The sequence below is a fragment of the Nicotiana tomentosiformis genome, chromosome 4 (genome assembly GCF_000390325.3).
Source record: "Nicotiana tomentosiformis chromosome 4, ASM39032v3, whole genome shotgun sequence".
Taxonomy (NCBI): Eukaryota; Viridiplantae; Streptophyta; class Magnoliopsida; order Solanales; family Solanaceae; genus Nicotiana; species Nicotiana tomentosiformis.
The window spans coordinates 55536861-55550386 of record NC_090815.1 but is presented as its reverse complement, the minus strand read 5'-3'; the positions used below and the strand labels follow the sequence as shown (position 1 = coordinate 55550386).

Genomic DNA, 13526 nt, shown 5'->3' with positions numbered 1-13526 from the left:
CTAGGAAACCCTATCATAAGATTTTTCTATATCTAGCTTAATAACCACATTAGCTCCAAAATTTGGCTTCTTAATTCCTTGGACAATCTCTTGAGCAAGCATAATGTTCTCTGAAATACTTCTCCCTTTGACAAAACCAGACTGATTAGCTGAGATGATGTTTGGCAGTATAGGTGCAAGCCTGGTATAAATTAGTTTAGAGATATTTTTGTTGATGAAATTACTTAAGCTTATGGGCCTAAATTCAGACAAGGGGTTAGAGGACTCCAATTTGGTAGGCATGCATTGGTCACATATCTGGGCATCTCACTTCCTCCAAAAAATACAAGAACCACCTTTAACAAATCAGTCTTAATCACTTCCCAACACGATTGAAAGAAATTGCCATTCATCCCATCTGCGCCTGCAACACTGGTTGGGTTCATGAAAAACACAACTTGTTTAAGTTCTTTCATGTCAGGATCTCTGGACCTGAAAAGTTCAACATTCTCTTCATTAGTCATCATGGTTAGAATACAATTGAGAAGGTCCTCTCTAATGTGACATCCGGGTTCAGTAAAGAGTTCTTAAAAATAGCCACAAACAGCTTCTCAAATAGCTTCATCACCCTGAATCCAATCTTCTTCTTCATCCTTGATTTTGTGGATGAAAAGTTTTCTTCTTCTACCTATGATCAGACTGTGAAAGTACCTGGAGTTAGCATCACCTTCTTTGAACCATTGTAGTTGTGTCTTCTGCTTTAGTACCTCCTTCTCAAGTTTCAAGTGACTAATGTACTGAGCTTGAAGTTCATGTAAGGTAATCCTGTAAGTTGGATCATTTGTAGTAGCCCATTTCTCTTTTGCTAACTTTATATTCTGTTCATACTCCTTTGGTTTTAGAAAGATGTCCCCATATTGTTGTCTAGACCATCTACTCAAAGCACTAGACAAGGTGTTATGTTTTTAGTCATAGACCCACATAAGATTTCCTGTAACCTGTATGCTCCACAACTCTAGAAGTAGTGGAATGAAACTTCCATTCTTCATCCAAAAGTTGAGAAACCTAAAGTATTTCTTGGCATTATCTTGTCTCACATGCATTTCCATTAGGAGAGGTGAATGGTCAGAATCTGCTGAAGCCAAATGTGTGAAAGTAGTAGCAGGGAAAGAGGTTAGCCAGTGATCATTAGCAGGACCCTTGTCTAGTCTTTTCCACACTATAGAACCAGGTCCTCTTCCATTAGACCATATGTATCTTGGTCCATGAAAACCCAAATCAATCAAGCCACAATCTTCAATCATGCTGATGAAGTCAATACTCTTCTTCATCTGGTATGGTATCCCTCTAATCTTCTCATCCATGGAAGTAATGACATTAAAATCTTCAATCACTCACCAAGGCACAGTGCATAGAGTAGATTTGAGTCTTAAATTCTCTGACAGAGGAATTTTAAGAGAAGCTTTACATTTTGCATAGATCACTGAGAGGTGAAAGGTATCTCTAGCTTCTACAAGCTTCAGCTCAATTGTCATCTGTTGTTCATCTTGGTCTAAAAGATTACCAGTGAACTCCTAATCCCAGAAGATCCAGATTTTGTTCAGCCTGGTGCATTGACAGTTGAATTCTAAAGTAGTTAAGGTGGCTGTTATCAAGAAATGCTTCAAGGATAACAATGAAGGATTTGTGGATTTGTTTTAATGTTTTGAGTCTCTCAATAACTCCAGAGGTTCTAATACCTCTGACATTCCAAGTTATTGTACTAATCATTTAAAATTGATAGGGATTTAGAGTTTGGTAGGGTAGAACTGCTGGAAGCATATCTACTTCTGGTGAATCTAGGTGAGGGTCTCATCCTTGGTGATCTAATTTGGGAGTCTAAAACATTATCTTGTTCAGTTGCACCATTCACAGCTGCAACCAGGAGCTCATAATGCTACTCTTCATCATTCCCATTATTAAGATCATCCTCTTCATATGAGTATGTTCCCATCTCATCTTCTGAATGTATGGGTCTGTACTCATGATCTTCATGGCCAAGTGTTCCTTTTGGCATAATGTTGGTAAGAGGACCATCCTTATCAATTGCATCATGTGTCATCTGATTTGCTGTATTGTGAACTTCATTTCCTTCAATTGGATGTCACCTTTGTTGGGTAACAGAGGTTGAGAATGAGATAGGTTGGCACTATGACAACCGGCTATTGAAACTACGTAACTTATAGGGGTCGGCTGATTGGTTTCAGGAGTCACTTCCTGAGTCTGTTCAGCAAAGTTGATTCCTAGTTTTTTCCTTCTCATAGCTTTTCTTTCTTCTAACTAGGTTTGTTCTTGGCTTTGGGGAGCTGGATTTGGATATCTGAAGCATCATGACCTTTCCCTTTGTTCAACCTCCTCAAAGATAGTTCTTCCTCACTAGAACATATCACTTCACAAGATTCCTCATCATTAGTAACCCCTAAAGAAATTGTATTCACATGTGTAGGAGTAGTGGTAACAGGGATTAAATAGTCAATCCTATGGTCATTCAAAGGTGCTAAATCACATTCATGCAAAACATAAGGAAGCCCCTCCCCCTTTGGATCCCCATCCTGCAAGGTTAGAGTGTTCTCCTGACAGTTCTTCATTCCTCCATTAACTTCCTCAACAAGAATATTAGGGAGTGGGGAAGTGTATTACAATTCTAAATATTAGAAACATCAACTTTCTCCAGAGCAACTGGAGGGTCTTTCAGGGTTGCAGTATTCATACCTGATGTTTGGCTCACTTAATTCTTTTGGTGTTTAGTAGCCTCATTTTCCTGCAGCCGTTGTTCTGTATTCGTTTTTGGTATGACTGGTTGATGCTGTTTTTTATTTTGCTATTGTTGCCCTTTGTAGTGTTTCCTTTTTTGGTTTTTCCATTCAGTGTTTGGAGGGGTAGACCCTGAATTTTTCTATTCCTATCCCTTCTGGTTAATATCACCTTTAGTGCTTCTATCCTTCTTCTTCTTTTGATTACCCTGGATCTGTGTTGAGGTTTGTCCAACATTGAATTGCATTTAGTGAGTTTCGTAATTGCCCTCTACTAGAGTAGTCTCTTTCCTTTTCTTGTTCTGTTCATCCTTTATTCTGATTGGGCATACATGTGAATTATGGTCCAGATGTCTACAATAAAGAATGTAATCTGGTTTGTTTTCATATTATACTTCTAACTACTTCACATCCCTATTTTTATCTTCATCAAATCCCAACCAAACATGATGTGGCCTTGGCTTTGTCAAATCTGCATTTTTATCTTAGCTACACTCCCTCTAGTATTTTGAAATGAAGCCACATCCAAATAAAGAGCTTTTCCTACTGGGGATAGGAGTACAATCAATATCTCCATGTAAAAAAGGTGCCAAGGTAGTTATGGTACCACCACCCATATAGGAACAATGGGTGAGTCTTCAGTAGGGCTGAAAGTGGGTGTCCATGCTTCCAACTTCATCATTTGACCTTGGATATACATTAATTGTCTAGTCCATACAGTGACATGATCATATTCATTATCACAATCAATGTATATTGTTCTTGAAAAATGAGCAATCTTGACACCCCTTTTTAGTTGTGTTTGTGACACAAAATGTCTCATAAAAATCTCCATTCTAGGCATGGTGTTTGAAAATTTCCCCACCACTGTGAATTTTCATCTTGCAGCTAGTTTGACCATATAATCGGTTCGATTGAAAATAACTACAGGTTGACCTTGCTTGGTAGTGATTTTAGGAGGAGTAAACTCAATTGGTTCATGTTCAGCTTTATGTCTTGCCCTCAATTAGGTAACATAGGAATGTTTGATTGTGGGTGGAGGTATTGCAGGTGAGTTGGATGGTTGTTTAGGTTTGGCACTAGTATCATTTGGTTGATTATTAGTGGTGGTATTAGTATGTGTTTGTTTAGGTGCAAGTTATGAGGTAGGAGACTTAGTGTGGGATGATTTGTCAAAATTGGAAGAGATCTTGGGAAGGGTGTTTTTGCTAGTTTTTGGTTGGTGTTTAAGAGGTGCTTAGTCAGACCAAAGGAAAGTGGTAGCTATATCCAGACAACAGCTACATCATCAACGCCATCTCTCTTCATCCACAGCATCGGCATTAATATCTGCATGCAAGGTGCATAAGTGTATTATAAGTACAACTGGTCTCATGTACTCAATAAGTAACAAACCTAACATCACGTTGAAAGCAGTGACGTGTTCGGAAGAAGGTCACTATCCAACACCAGTAATCAATGACAACATAGGGTATAATGATGACAGTAACAATAAATAATTCACACGAATTATCATATTCAGCTCATTCCCAAATACGAAAAAATTAGACATGCTTTACAAGTTTAACAATTAAAGGCCTATCCTTTCACCAAAGTCACTAAAATATGAGTTTACTAGAAAACTGTCCACAACAGATGAGACATTTCATTTACCAACTAGCATGAGGAAAATACATTTCTATGCGTACATATCAAATATACATGTCAAGTCAATAATATCCTAGTGAAATCATCAAGTACACTGACTCTCATCACACTCAAGGTGCCTGGCTCAAATGCCCCTCGCCATCACACACACAATCGCTCAAAACCCCCTTACCCAAATAACGTGTATATATCACTGTGCCTGGGCCCACTGCTGGCGTGTCAGACTCCGGAGGGGACAGACCCTTCCCAAGCGCTAATCAAAAGCGAATATGGCATGTTGCGGAGTGCAACTCGATACAAATAAGAATAAACCCAATATGGCTTGTTGCAGCGTGCAACCCGATCCAAATAAAAATAAAGACACGGCTCTAAGGCCCACCTTAGTCATCAACCTCTGAAGCATCAATGTCTCACAATCTCATATCACACAACCCAAACAGTATCACATATGGAAAACAACAACATGATGTAATAATTACTAAAGTATAGTGACTAAGATATGATATACAAATGAAGAATCATGATTGGTTGTCAAACTATAGTTAAAACAAATAGCTTAAAATGACAGAAATAGCCCATTATGTCTCAACCAATTAATCACATAGCCTAATCTTGATTTCTAACATGAACCATAGCTTAGATAATCAAACAAGCAGGGAAAATATGGATATAACAAGGCATGATAGAAAAACAAGTCCAGTAATAGTCTAAAGTCAACTTGAATCATGAATACTCCGGTGCACGCACACACACCCATAACCTACCATGTGTGTCACCCCTAACACATCACAAATAACATAGTCCACAGGGAGGATTACCCTCAAATCAAAGTTTAAATATGTTACTTACCTCGAACAAGCCAAAACAAATAGCGAGCAAGCCAAACAATACTCTAAAAATGACATCCTGCATGAATCAACCTCCGAACAATGCTAAACTAGCCAAAAGCAACTCAAAAATATCAAATAATTCCATAGGAAACAAACCCAAGTGATAAAGGTTGAATCTTTAATCAAATACTCAAAGTCAACCAAAAGGTCAACACTAGGCTCGCACATAAGAACCCAACAAATCTCAAATCTCACAAATTCCGACAACCTATTTGAATACAAGTCCAACCATATTAATTTCATCCAATTCCAACTCCGAATCGATGTTCAAAACTCAATCATTCATTTTAGAAAAGTTTTTGATAAAACCCCCCAATTCTCCAATCCAATTATGGATTAATTCACAAATGAACTACTGCAATAATGTTAAAATAAAACAAATTGAGGTTAGATAATGACCCTCATGAAAAGACGAGAAGAACGCCGCAAAAATTACCTTAATCGGAGCTCTGGAACTCAAAATATGCTCAAAATACCAAAAGCACGCAGTCTGATTTTTTATACACAGGGATTTCCGCTTTTGCACCCAAAAAGCCTTACCTCCGATTTTCCATTAGTCATTTCCGTTACGGATCATATTTCGCACCTGCGGGGTCGCAGATGCGGACCCAACTTCGCATCTGCGAAGCATCAACACCAACTTTCTTCTCCGTTACTAAAATAAGCATAACTCCCCAATACAATGTCCAAATTCAACGATTCTTTTGCTATAGCTCCGTAATTACGATACAGATCTAATGATTCAATCAAAAAAGAATTTGGAGCTTATTTTCTTAATGTGGTACATTTTATGCTAGAAGAAATGACGCCGAAACATAAAAAATGATCCCAACACAACCCAAACATATCCGAAACTCTCTGAACATATCAATAGGTACCAAACCATAATACGGATTTGCTCAAGGCCTAAAATCCCACATAATAATATCAAAATTACGAATCACACCTCAAATCAAGCTTAAGAAACTAATGAACTTTAAACTTTCAAAACTCGTGCCGAACCATATTCAATCAAATAGGAATGACCTCAAATTTTGCACATAAGTCAAATATATTCTAGAAACCTATTCCAACTCTCAGAACAACAATCTAAATCCAATAACATCAAAGTCACCTACAGGTCAAATCTATGAAATTTCCAAACCATCAAATTGCCAACTTTCGCCAATTATAGCCAAAACCTTCTAGAAACATCTAAATGAAAATCCGGGCATATGCCCAAGTCCAAAATCACCATCCGCACCTAATGGAATAATAAAAACTCTATTCCGAGGTCAAATACACAAAAGTCAAACTTGGTCAACTCTTTCATCTTAAAGCTTCCTAGTTGAGAATCATTCTTCCAAATCAATCCGGAATCACTCAAAAATCAAAACCGACGATACACACGTCATAATACACCATATGAAGCTACTCATGAACTCAAACCATAAAACTAGACGTTAATGCTTGAAACGACTGGTCGGGTCGTTACATTCTCGCCCACTTAAACATACATTTGTCTTCGAACGTGGGAAGAGTCATAACAAAGCCATCAAATCAGTGAATCAACTCACCATACGCATACCCATGGGTGATCCATGTCACCTCAAACCCTATAAGCCTGACAACACAAAATAACTGAAGATCCTTACTTCAACCTTAGTCCATAAACCTTATAATCAAATCTTCAATCACCTGAAAATCATTATAAGACTTGATTCTTGCATCTATATATTGTGCAAGTCTGAACAAATTATATCAAGCCATAACCATAACCCAAGATATAACCATAGGATATACCGCACAACATAGATACTCATAGCAATAGCTTTCGACCACATTAGCTGCTTAATAACAAACCCGATACCGGTAATAAACCTCATATCACATAATGCCTTGTTCTGAACCTTCGTACACTGCCAACAATACGAGAAACACACATGAACTCATAACCACCCCTAAGATCAACAAATCGTGGGCCTTTCTCGCCCGATAGGAACCATTGCCAAATTATAAGCTGACTTTTGATATTATTCTTCCAAACATACCAAATCCGATAGTACCAATTTCACGTCCAAAATCTTGTCTTATCCAGTACAAGCTGCTCGACTGACATGCCACACCAATACTACCTAGAGACACATACCATGCAATCTGTGCACCAACCAAGCAACAACTCGAATACTCCCAATAATGGAAAGAGAATCAAATGAGAGAACCGTCCCGCAAGCTCAACAAATACCACCCCAAAGCGCAATGCTATGAACCCATCACCCAAAGTAGAAACAAAATACATAGAATAAGCACAAAGGATCATATCCCAACACAACTCCTCCGTGATGCGTGACCCAATCAAAACACCGGTCCACATGGAATACCTCGAGCCATGATGCTCACATTCACAACCATATGCATATCAACAACAAACGTGCAAAGTGCATGACCATAACCATAGAGAAATGGATATCACCATATACCACAAACATGAAGACCTTAACCAGGGCACCACCAGCCATCCAGCACACCAAGAGCCATCTCGAATTCCACCACAAGGCCCAAATAGACCGTACCAACCCTGAAGGCAACATTACGAACCTTCTGATCCGCATAACTCTTATGTATAGATTGGGCTGTACGAAGTGGATCCTGGATCAACTTGGCCTTCCAAGTCATCTCGAACCAAATATGTGCCTAATAACTTAGCCTATCCCGGCTCAAACCAACCAACTGGAGAACAACAATGTTTCCCATATAGGGCCTTATAGGGAGACATATGAATACTCGATTGGTAGCTGTTGTCATAGGAAAACTCCGCAAGCGACAAGAACTGGTCCCAACGACCCCCGAAACCCATAACACAGGCACGAAACATAACCTCCAATATCTGAATGTTGCTCGGATTGTCCGTCCGCCTGGGGGTGAAATGTTGTACTCAACTCAACCCGCGTGTCTAGCTCATACTATACAGCTCTCAAGAAATGCGATGTAAACTGCGCATCCCGGTCAGAGTTGATGGATATCGGTATGCCATGAAGTCGGACAATCTTGCAGATATAAACCTGAGCCAGCTGCTATGAAGAATAGGTAGTCACTACTAGAATGAAATGAGGCGACTTGGACAACGTGTCCACAATCAGCCATACCGCGTCAAATTTCTTCTGAGTTTATGGGAGCCCAACAATGAAGTCCATGGTAACACGCTCCCATTTCCATTCGGGAATCTCAAGTCAGTGAAGCAAACCACCCAGCCTCTTATGCTCATACTTCACCAGCTAACAATTTAGGCATCGAGCTACATATTCCACTATGTCTTTCTTCATTCTTCTCCATAAATAGTACTACCTCCAATCCTGATACATCTTAGCAGCACCCGCATGAATGGAGTATCGCGAACTGTGGGCCTCCTGAAGAATCTTCTCACGCAAATCATCCACATTAGGCACACATAACCAGCCCTGCATCTACAACACACCATCATTTCCTATAGTAACCTCCTTGGCATCGACGTGCTGAACCGTGTCCTTAAGGACAAGCAAATAGGGATCGTCATACTGGCGCTCTTTGATGCAATCATATATAAATGACCGAGAAACCATGCAACCAAGAACTCGACTGGGCTCCAAAACATCCAATCTAACAAACTGATTGGCCAAGGCCTGAACATCTTGTGCTAGTGGCCTCTCTGCTGCCGGTAGATATGCAAAACTATCCAAGCTCTCCACCTGTTGACTCAGGAAATCCTCCACCACACTGGCCTTACCGGGATGATATACAATGGTGATATCATAGTCCCTAAGTAACTCTAACCATCTCCACTGCCGTAGGTTAAGATCTTTCTATTTGAATAGACGCTGTAGACTCTGGTGGTCGGTAAAGACCGCACAAGGGACACCGTACAAATAATGGCGCCAGATCTTCAATGCATGAACAATGGCTGCCAACTCCAAGTCATGGACCGGATAATTCTTCTCAAGAGTATTCAATTGCCGAGATGCGTAGGAAATCACCCTACCGTCTTGCATCAATATGGTGCCAAGGTCAACATATGAGGCACCACACTACACAATATAAGACCCCGAGCACGTAGGCAACACCAACACTGAGGTTGTAGTGAAAGTAGTCTTGATCTTTTGAAAGCTTGCCTCACACTCCTCGGACCATCTGAAAAGAGCACCCTTCTGGGTCATTCTGGTCATAGGTACAGCAATAGATGAGAAACCCTCTATGAAATGATGATAATACTGTCACGCCCCAAACTCAGGGAGCGCAACCGGTGCTCAACCGAGTGAACCCGGTCAAGCAAGCCTGTTGAATATTTTCTACCCAAACTCACCCGTGATTTAAAGAGAATACATAACTTTGTTAATTGACCAATAAGGAGATCATGTAGACAATACCGAATTCATTACCATTAGTTACGTCATTTAATAAGTCTCAAAACACACACATACTTTCATGGTTCAAAGTGGAATAAGTGATCCAATCACAACACGACTTGTTCAACATTCCCAGTACCCATATACAACCCACACTATGTCTACGGAGCCTCTAAAGATATCAATGAGTACAATGATAGTGCCGGCAACAAGGCTCCAGCTATACCTCAAAACATGATAATACATACGAAACAAAAGATGCACAACCTCGGAATGAGATGGGGCTCACCAAGTCAGTTGGGAAGAATGAGCACCGCTATTACTGGTCAGTATCCTCCACTGTGGAACCACCAGCATCCATTAAAGATGCAGCGCCCCCGGTAAAAGGGACGTTAGTATATGTCAAATAGTACTAGTATGAAAAACCAAACACCTAATCAAGAATTTGAAAATACAACATGGATATGATGAATCAGGGTGATAATAGAATAACATAGATAGCCGTTTAAGCCAAAGCAAATTTATCAAAAACTGTCAATAACATTTATAAATTTTAAGACGAGATCCTCTGAAACCATTTTTACACAAAGTGGCCCCGCTGCCTCACCCCAATATATGCAGGTGGAGTGCAAGCACAATACCACATCTCTACTCAAACGGCCCTGCCACCTCACCCCAATGTATGCGGGTAGAGGTGTAACCACTGTACCAAAAACAAAACCTACACAAAGCAGTTGTGCCGCATCACTCCATTATGTACGGGTGGGGTTCTAACAACGATACCAATACCTACACAAAGTGCCCATACCGCCACACCCCAGTATACATGCGGGTGGTGGTACAACAACAATACCAAAATCCTACACGAAGCAGCCATGCCGCCTCACCCCAATACGTGCGGGTGGAGGTGTAATCCCAATCACAATCTCTACATAATTTGGCATAATAACTTTCACATGAATCACGGCTTGGAGTTATAACATATAGATACCTCACCCATAGTTTGGAACACATCCTCAATTAATAGTACAACATGATAAGAGCATTTGAAACACGAATTGAACATATATCGTTGTCACAAAACTTATTCAGAATACTCGATTTATAATAAGCATCTTGGAACTTACAAGGGTCGCGTGGGATTCAATTCTTAAAGAAGAGTTTAGCCAACATACCCGAAACTTGCCCCTTAACAATACTACAATGGTCCACCACACTAAACAACTTCAATCTACAACAATGCAACACATTTGCGCCAATCTTAGTAAAATTTTATACTTTAAGTCATTTAGACTTTTTAACAAACATCTAGTATGCATATCTTCCTACAACCTCCTTCAATAGAATTTGTTCACCTAACAAATACCATCCACACTAATGATTCACCTCACAACTTCTGTTAGCACATGTATGCCCGAAACTTCACTTCCAACCCATAAATGTTATCAATTAATTCATTTTACAACCTCTACAATGCCAACACAACCTAGGTTAGGAACTTATGGCTTCTAATCACCATCCCATAACTCATAACACATATTTCATACATAATTAATCACCATAGATTAGTTAGAGATGATAGACATACCTCTTATAGTGAAACTCTTGAGAATCCCAACTTGTAGTGTTCTTGACCAATTTTGGGATTTAAATGGAAATCTATAGATCTTCAAGATTAATCCTTATTAATATAAGTGTTTAGGAGTAGTAATCAACTCAAAATACTCCAAAAACATTACCTTGGTTCATGGGAGGGAAGTATAGGACGGATTCCCCTTGATAGAGCAAGCCCTATCTCAAATAAATGACTTAGCCATTCTCCCTACCCGGCCTTGGGGGTATTCATATGTATCCTATGTGTGTGACCGCGCACATGGGCAAGTGGCCGAGCATCTAGCCGTGCACATAAGGAAGAAACTCCCAAATATGCGCGGCCGTGCATATGACATAGGTCTGGTAAAATGGCCATAACTTTCTGAATACATATCCAAATGATGAACGGTTTGATGCGTTGGAAACTAGACTCAAATAAATTTAATTGGATAGGTATATGACCTCCTAAGTCTTTATAGTTTGGTAGCAACATGCATTTGAAGTCGGGTCTTGTGGGAATTGTTCTGAAACTTAAGCCCATTGCATAGTTCCCAACATGGCTTAGTCCTAGGGTCTCCTTAGGCCCTCAAAAATATCCAATACAACTCCTACACGTATTATCATGATCATATAAGTTGTTATAGTCCTTAACCCCTTGTGGAAGGCAAGACGACATTTAAGCGACTTGTGAGTGTGCTTGTGGCCTCGGACTAGTAGGAAATTTTCGAGGGGCCTCACATCCTCCCCCATATAAGATCATTCGTCCTCGAATGAGGATCAAAGTTCACTATTAACATCCGATGCAACTCAACTGCCATACCACACACCATCAGTCCCAAGTTTGACTAACTCCCTAAATTTTCAAAGATTTCGCCAGAGTTTCCCTTGTAACTGGGACTATCCACCTGCCAGAGAACCCCAAAAACAAATCCTAACAACATATACATAATCATATGACGTAACATAACATAAAACAACACCAACCATAGCCTCATAAGCAATATATAACCAGAAAGGAACACCTTTAACATCAATGGTACAAGTGATACATAATCCATAGGCGACAACTTCATAGAAAGATTGCATAGCTATTCAAACAAATGAGGATATTTCTTCTTCATCTCTTCCTCGGCCTCCTAAGTATCTTCTTCAACCTGTTGGTTTCGCCATAGCACTTTCACGGAGGCAATTTCTTTATTTCTCAGTTATCGTACTTGCCTATCAAGAATGGAAACTGGGGTTTCTTCATAGGTCAGCTCTTCATTAACCTCAATAGTCTCAACCGTCATAATAAGCGACGGATCTCCGACTACCTTCTTTAACATAGACACATGAAATACCGGGTGCACTAATGACATCGCAGGTGGTAGCTCCAACTTGTACGCCACCTGACCAATCCTCAGAATGATTTTGTAGGGCCCGACATACCTTGGGCTCAATTTCCCCTTTTTACCAAACCGCATTACACCTTTCATGGGGGAAACCTTCAAGAATACCAAATCATCTTCTTTGAACTCCAAATCCCTGCGACGAACATCCGAATATGACTTTTGATGACTCTGAGCAGTTTTTAGCCGCTCTTTAATGATTTTGACCTTCTCCATAGCCTGATGCACGATGTCTGGTCCTATCAATTCAGCGTCCCCAATCTCGAACCACCCAATGGGTTATCTGCATCTCCTACCATATAACGCCTCAAATGGTGCCATTTGAATACTAGCATGATAACTGTTGTTGTAGGCAAATTCTATGAGTGACAAATGGTCATCCCAACTACCCTTGAAGTCTAGAACACAAGCGCGCAACATATCCTCAAGCATTTGAATAGTCCGCTCTGCCTGCCCGTCGGTCTGTGGATGGAAGGTTGTACTAAGATTCACCTAATTACCTAAACCTTGCTGAAATTTCTTCCAAAAATTAGCCGTGAACTGTGCCCCTCAATCCGAAATGATAGAAACTGAAGTGCCATGCAACCTGACTATTTCCTTGATATACAACTGAGCATATTATTCTGCTGTGTCGGTAGATTTAACTGGCAAGAAGTGTGCAGATTTCATGAGTCGATCCACAATCACCCAAATTGAGTCAAACTTGCGTGGAGTGCGCGCTAGTCCCACCGCAAAGTCCATATTAATCATTTCCCACTTCCACATTGGAATTTCTATGTTCTGAGCCAACCCACTAGGCCGTTGGTGTTTGACCTTTACTTGCGGACAACTCGGACATCTCGCCACAAAGTCCGCCACATTCCTCTTCATGTCATTCCA

The 13526-nt window shown here is 40.2% G+C and overlaps 1 protein-coding gene across 1 annotated transcript; it reads right to left on the bottom strand.

Annotated features, from left to right (window-relative positions):
• On the bottom strand, positions 1-1727 carry LOC138909726 (uncharacterized). The gene is made up of 6 exons (XM_070200938.1): positions 1719-1727; positions 1448-1553; positions 1045-1363; positions 691-924; positions 311-471; positions 1-149 (listed from the first exon to the last, which is right to left on the bottom strand). Exons 1-6 carry the CDS (start codon positions 1725-1727, stop codon positions 1-3), a joined length of 978 nt encoding a protein of 325 aa, XP_070057039.1.
• Positions 1728-13526: the final 11799 nt, after the last annotated feature.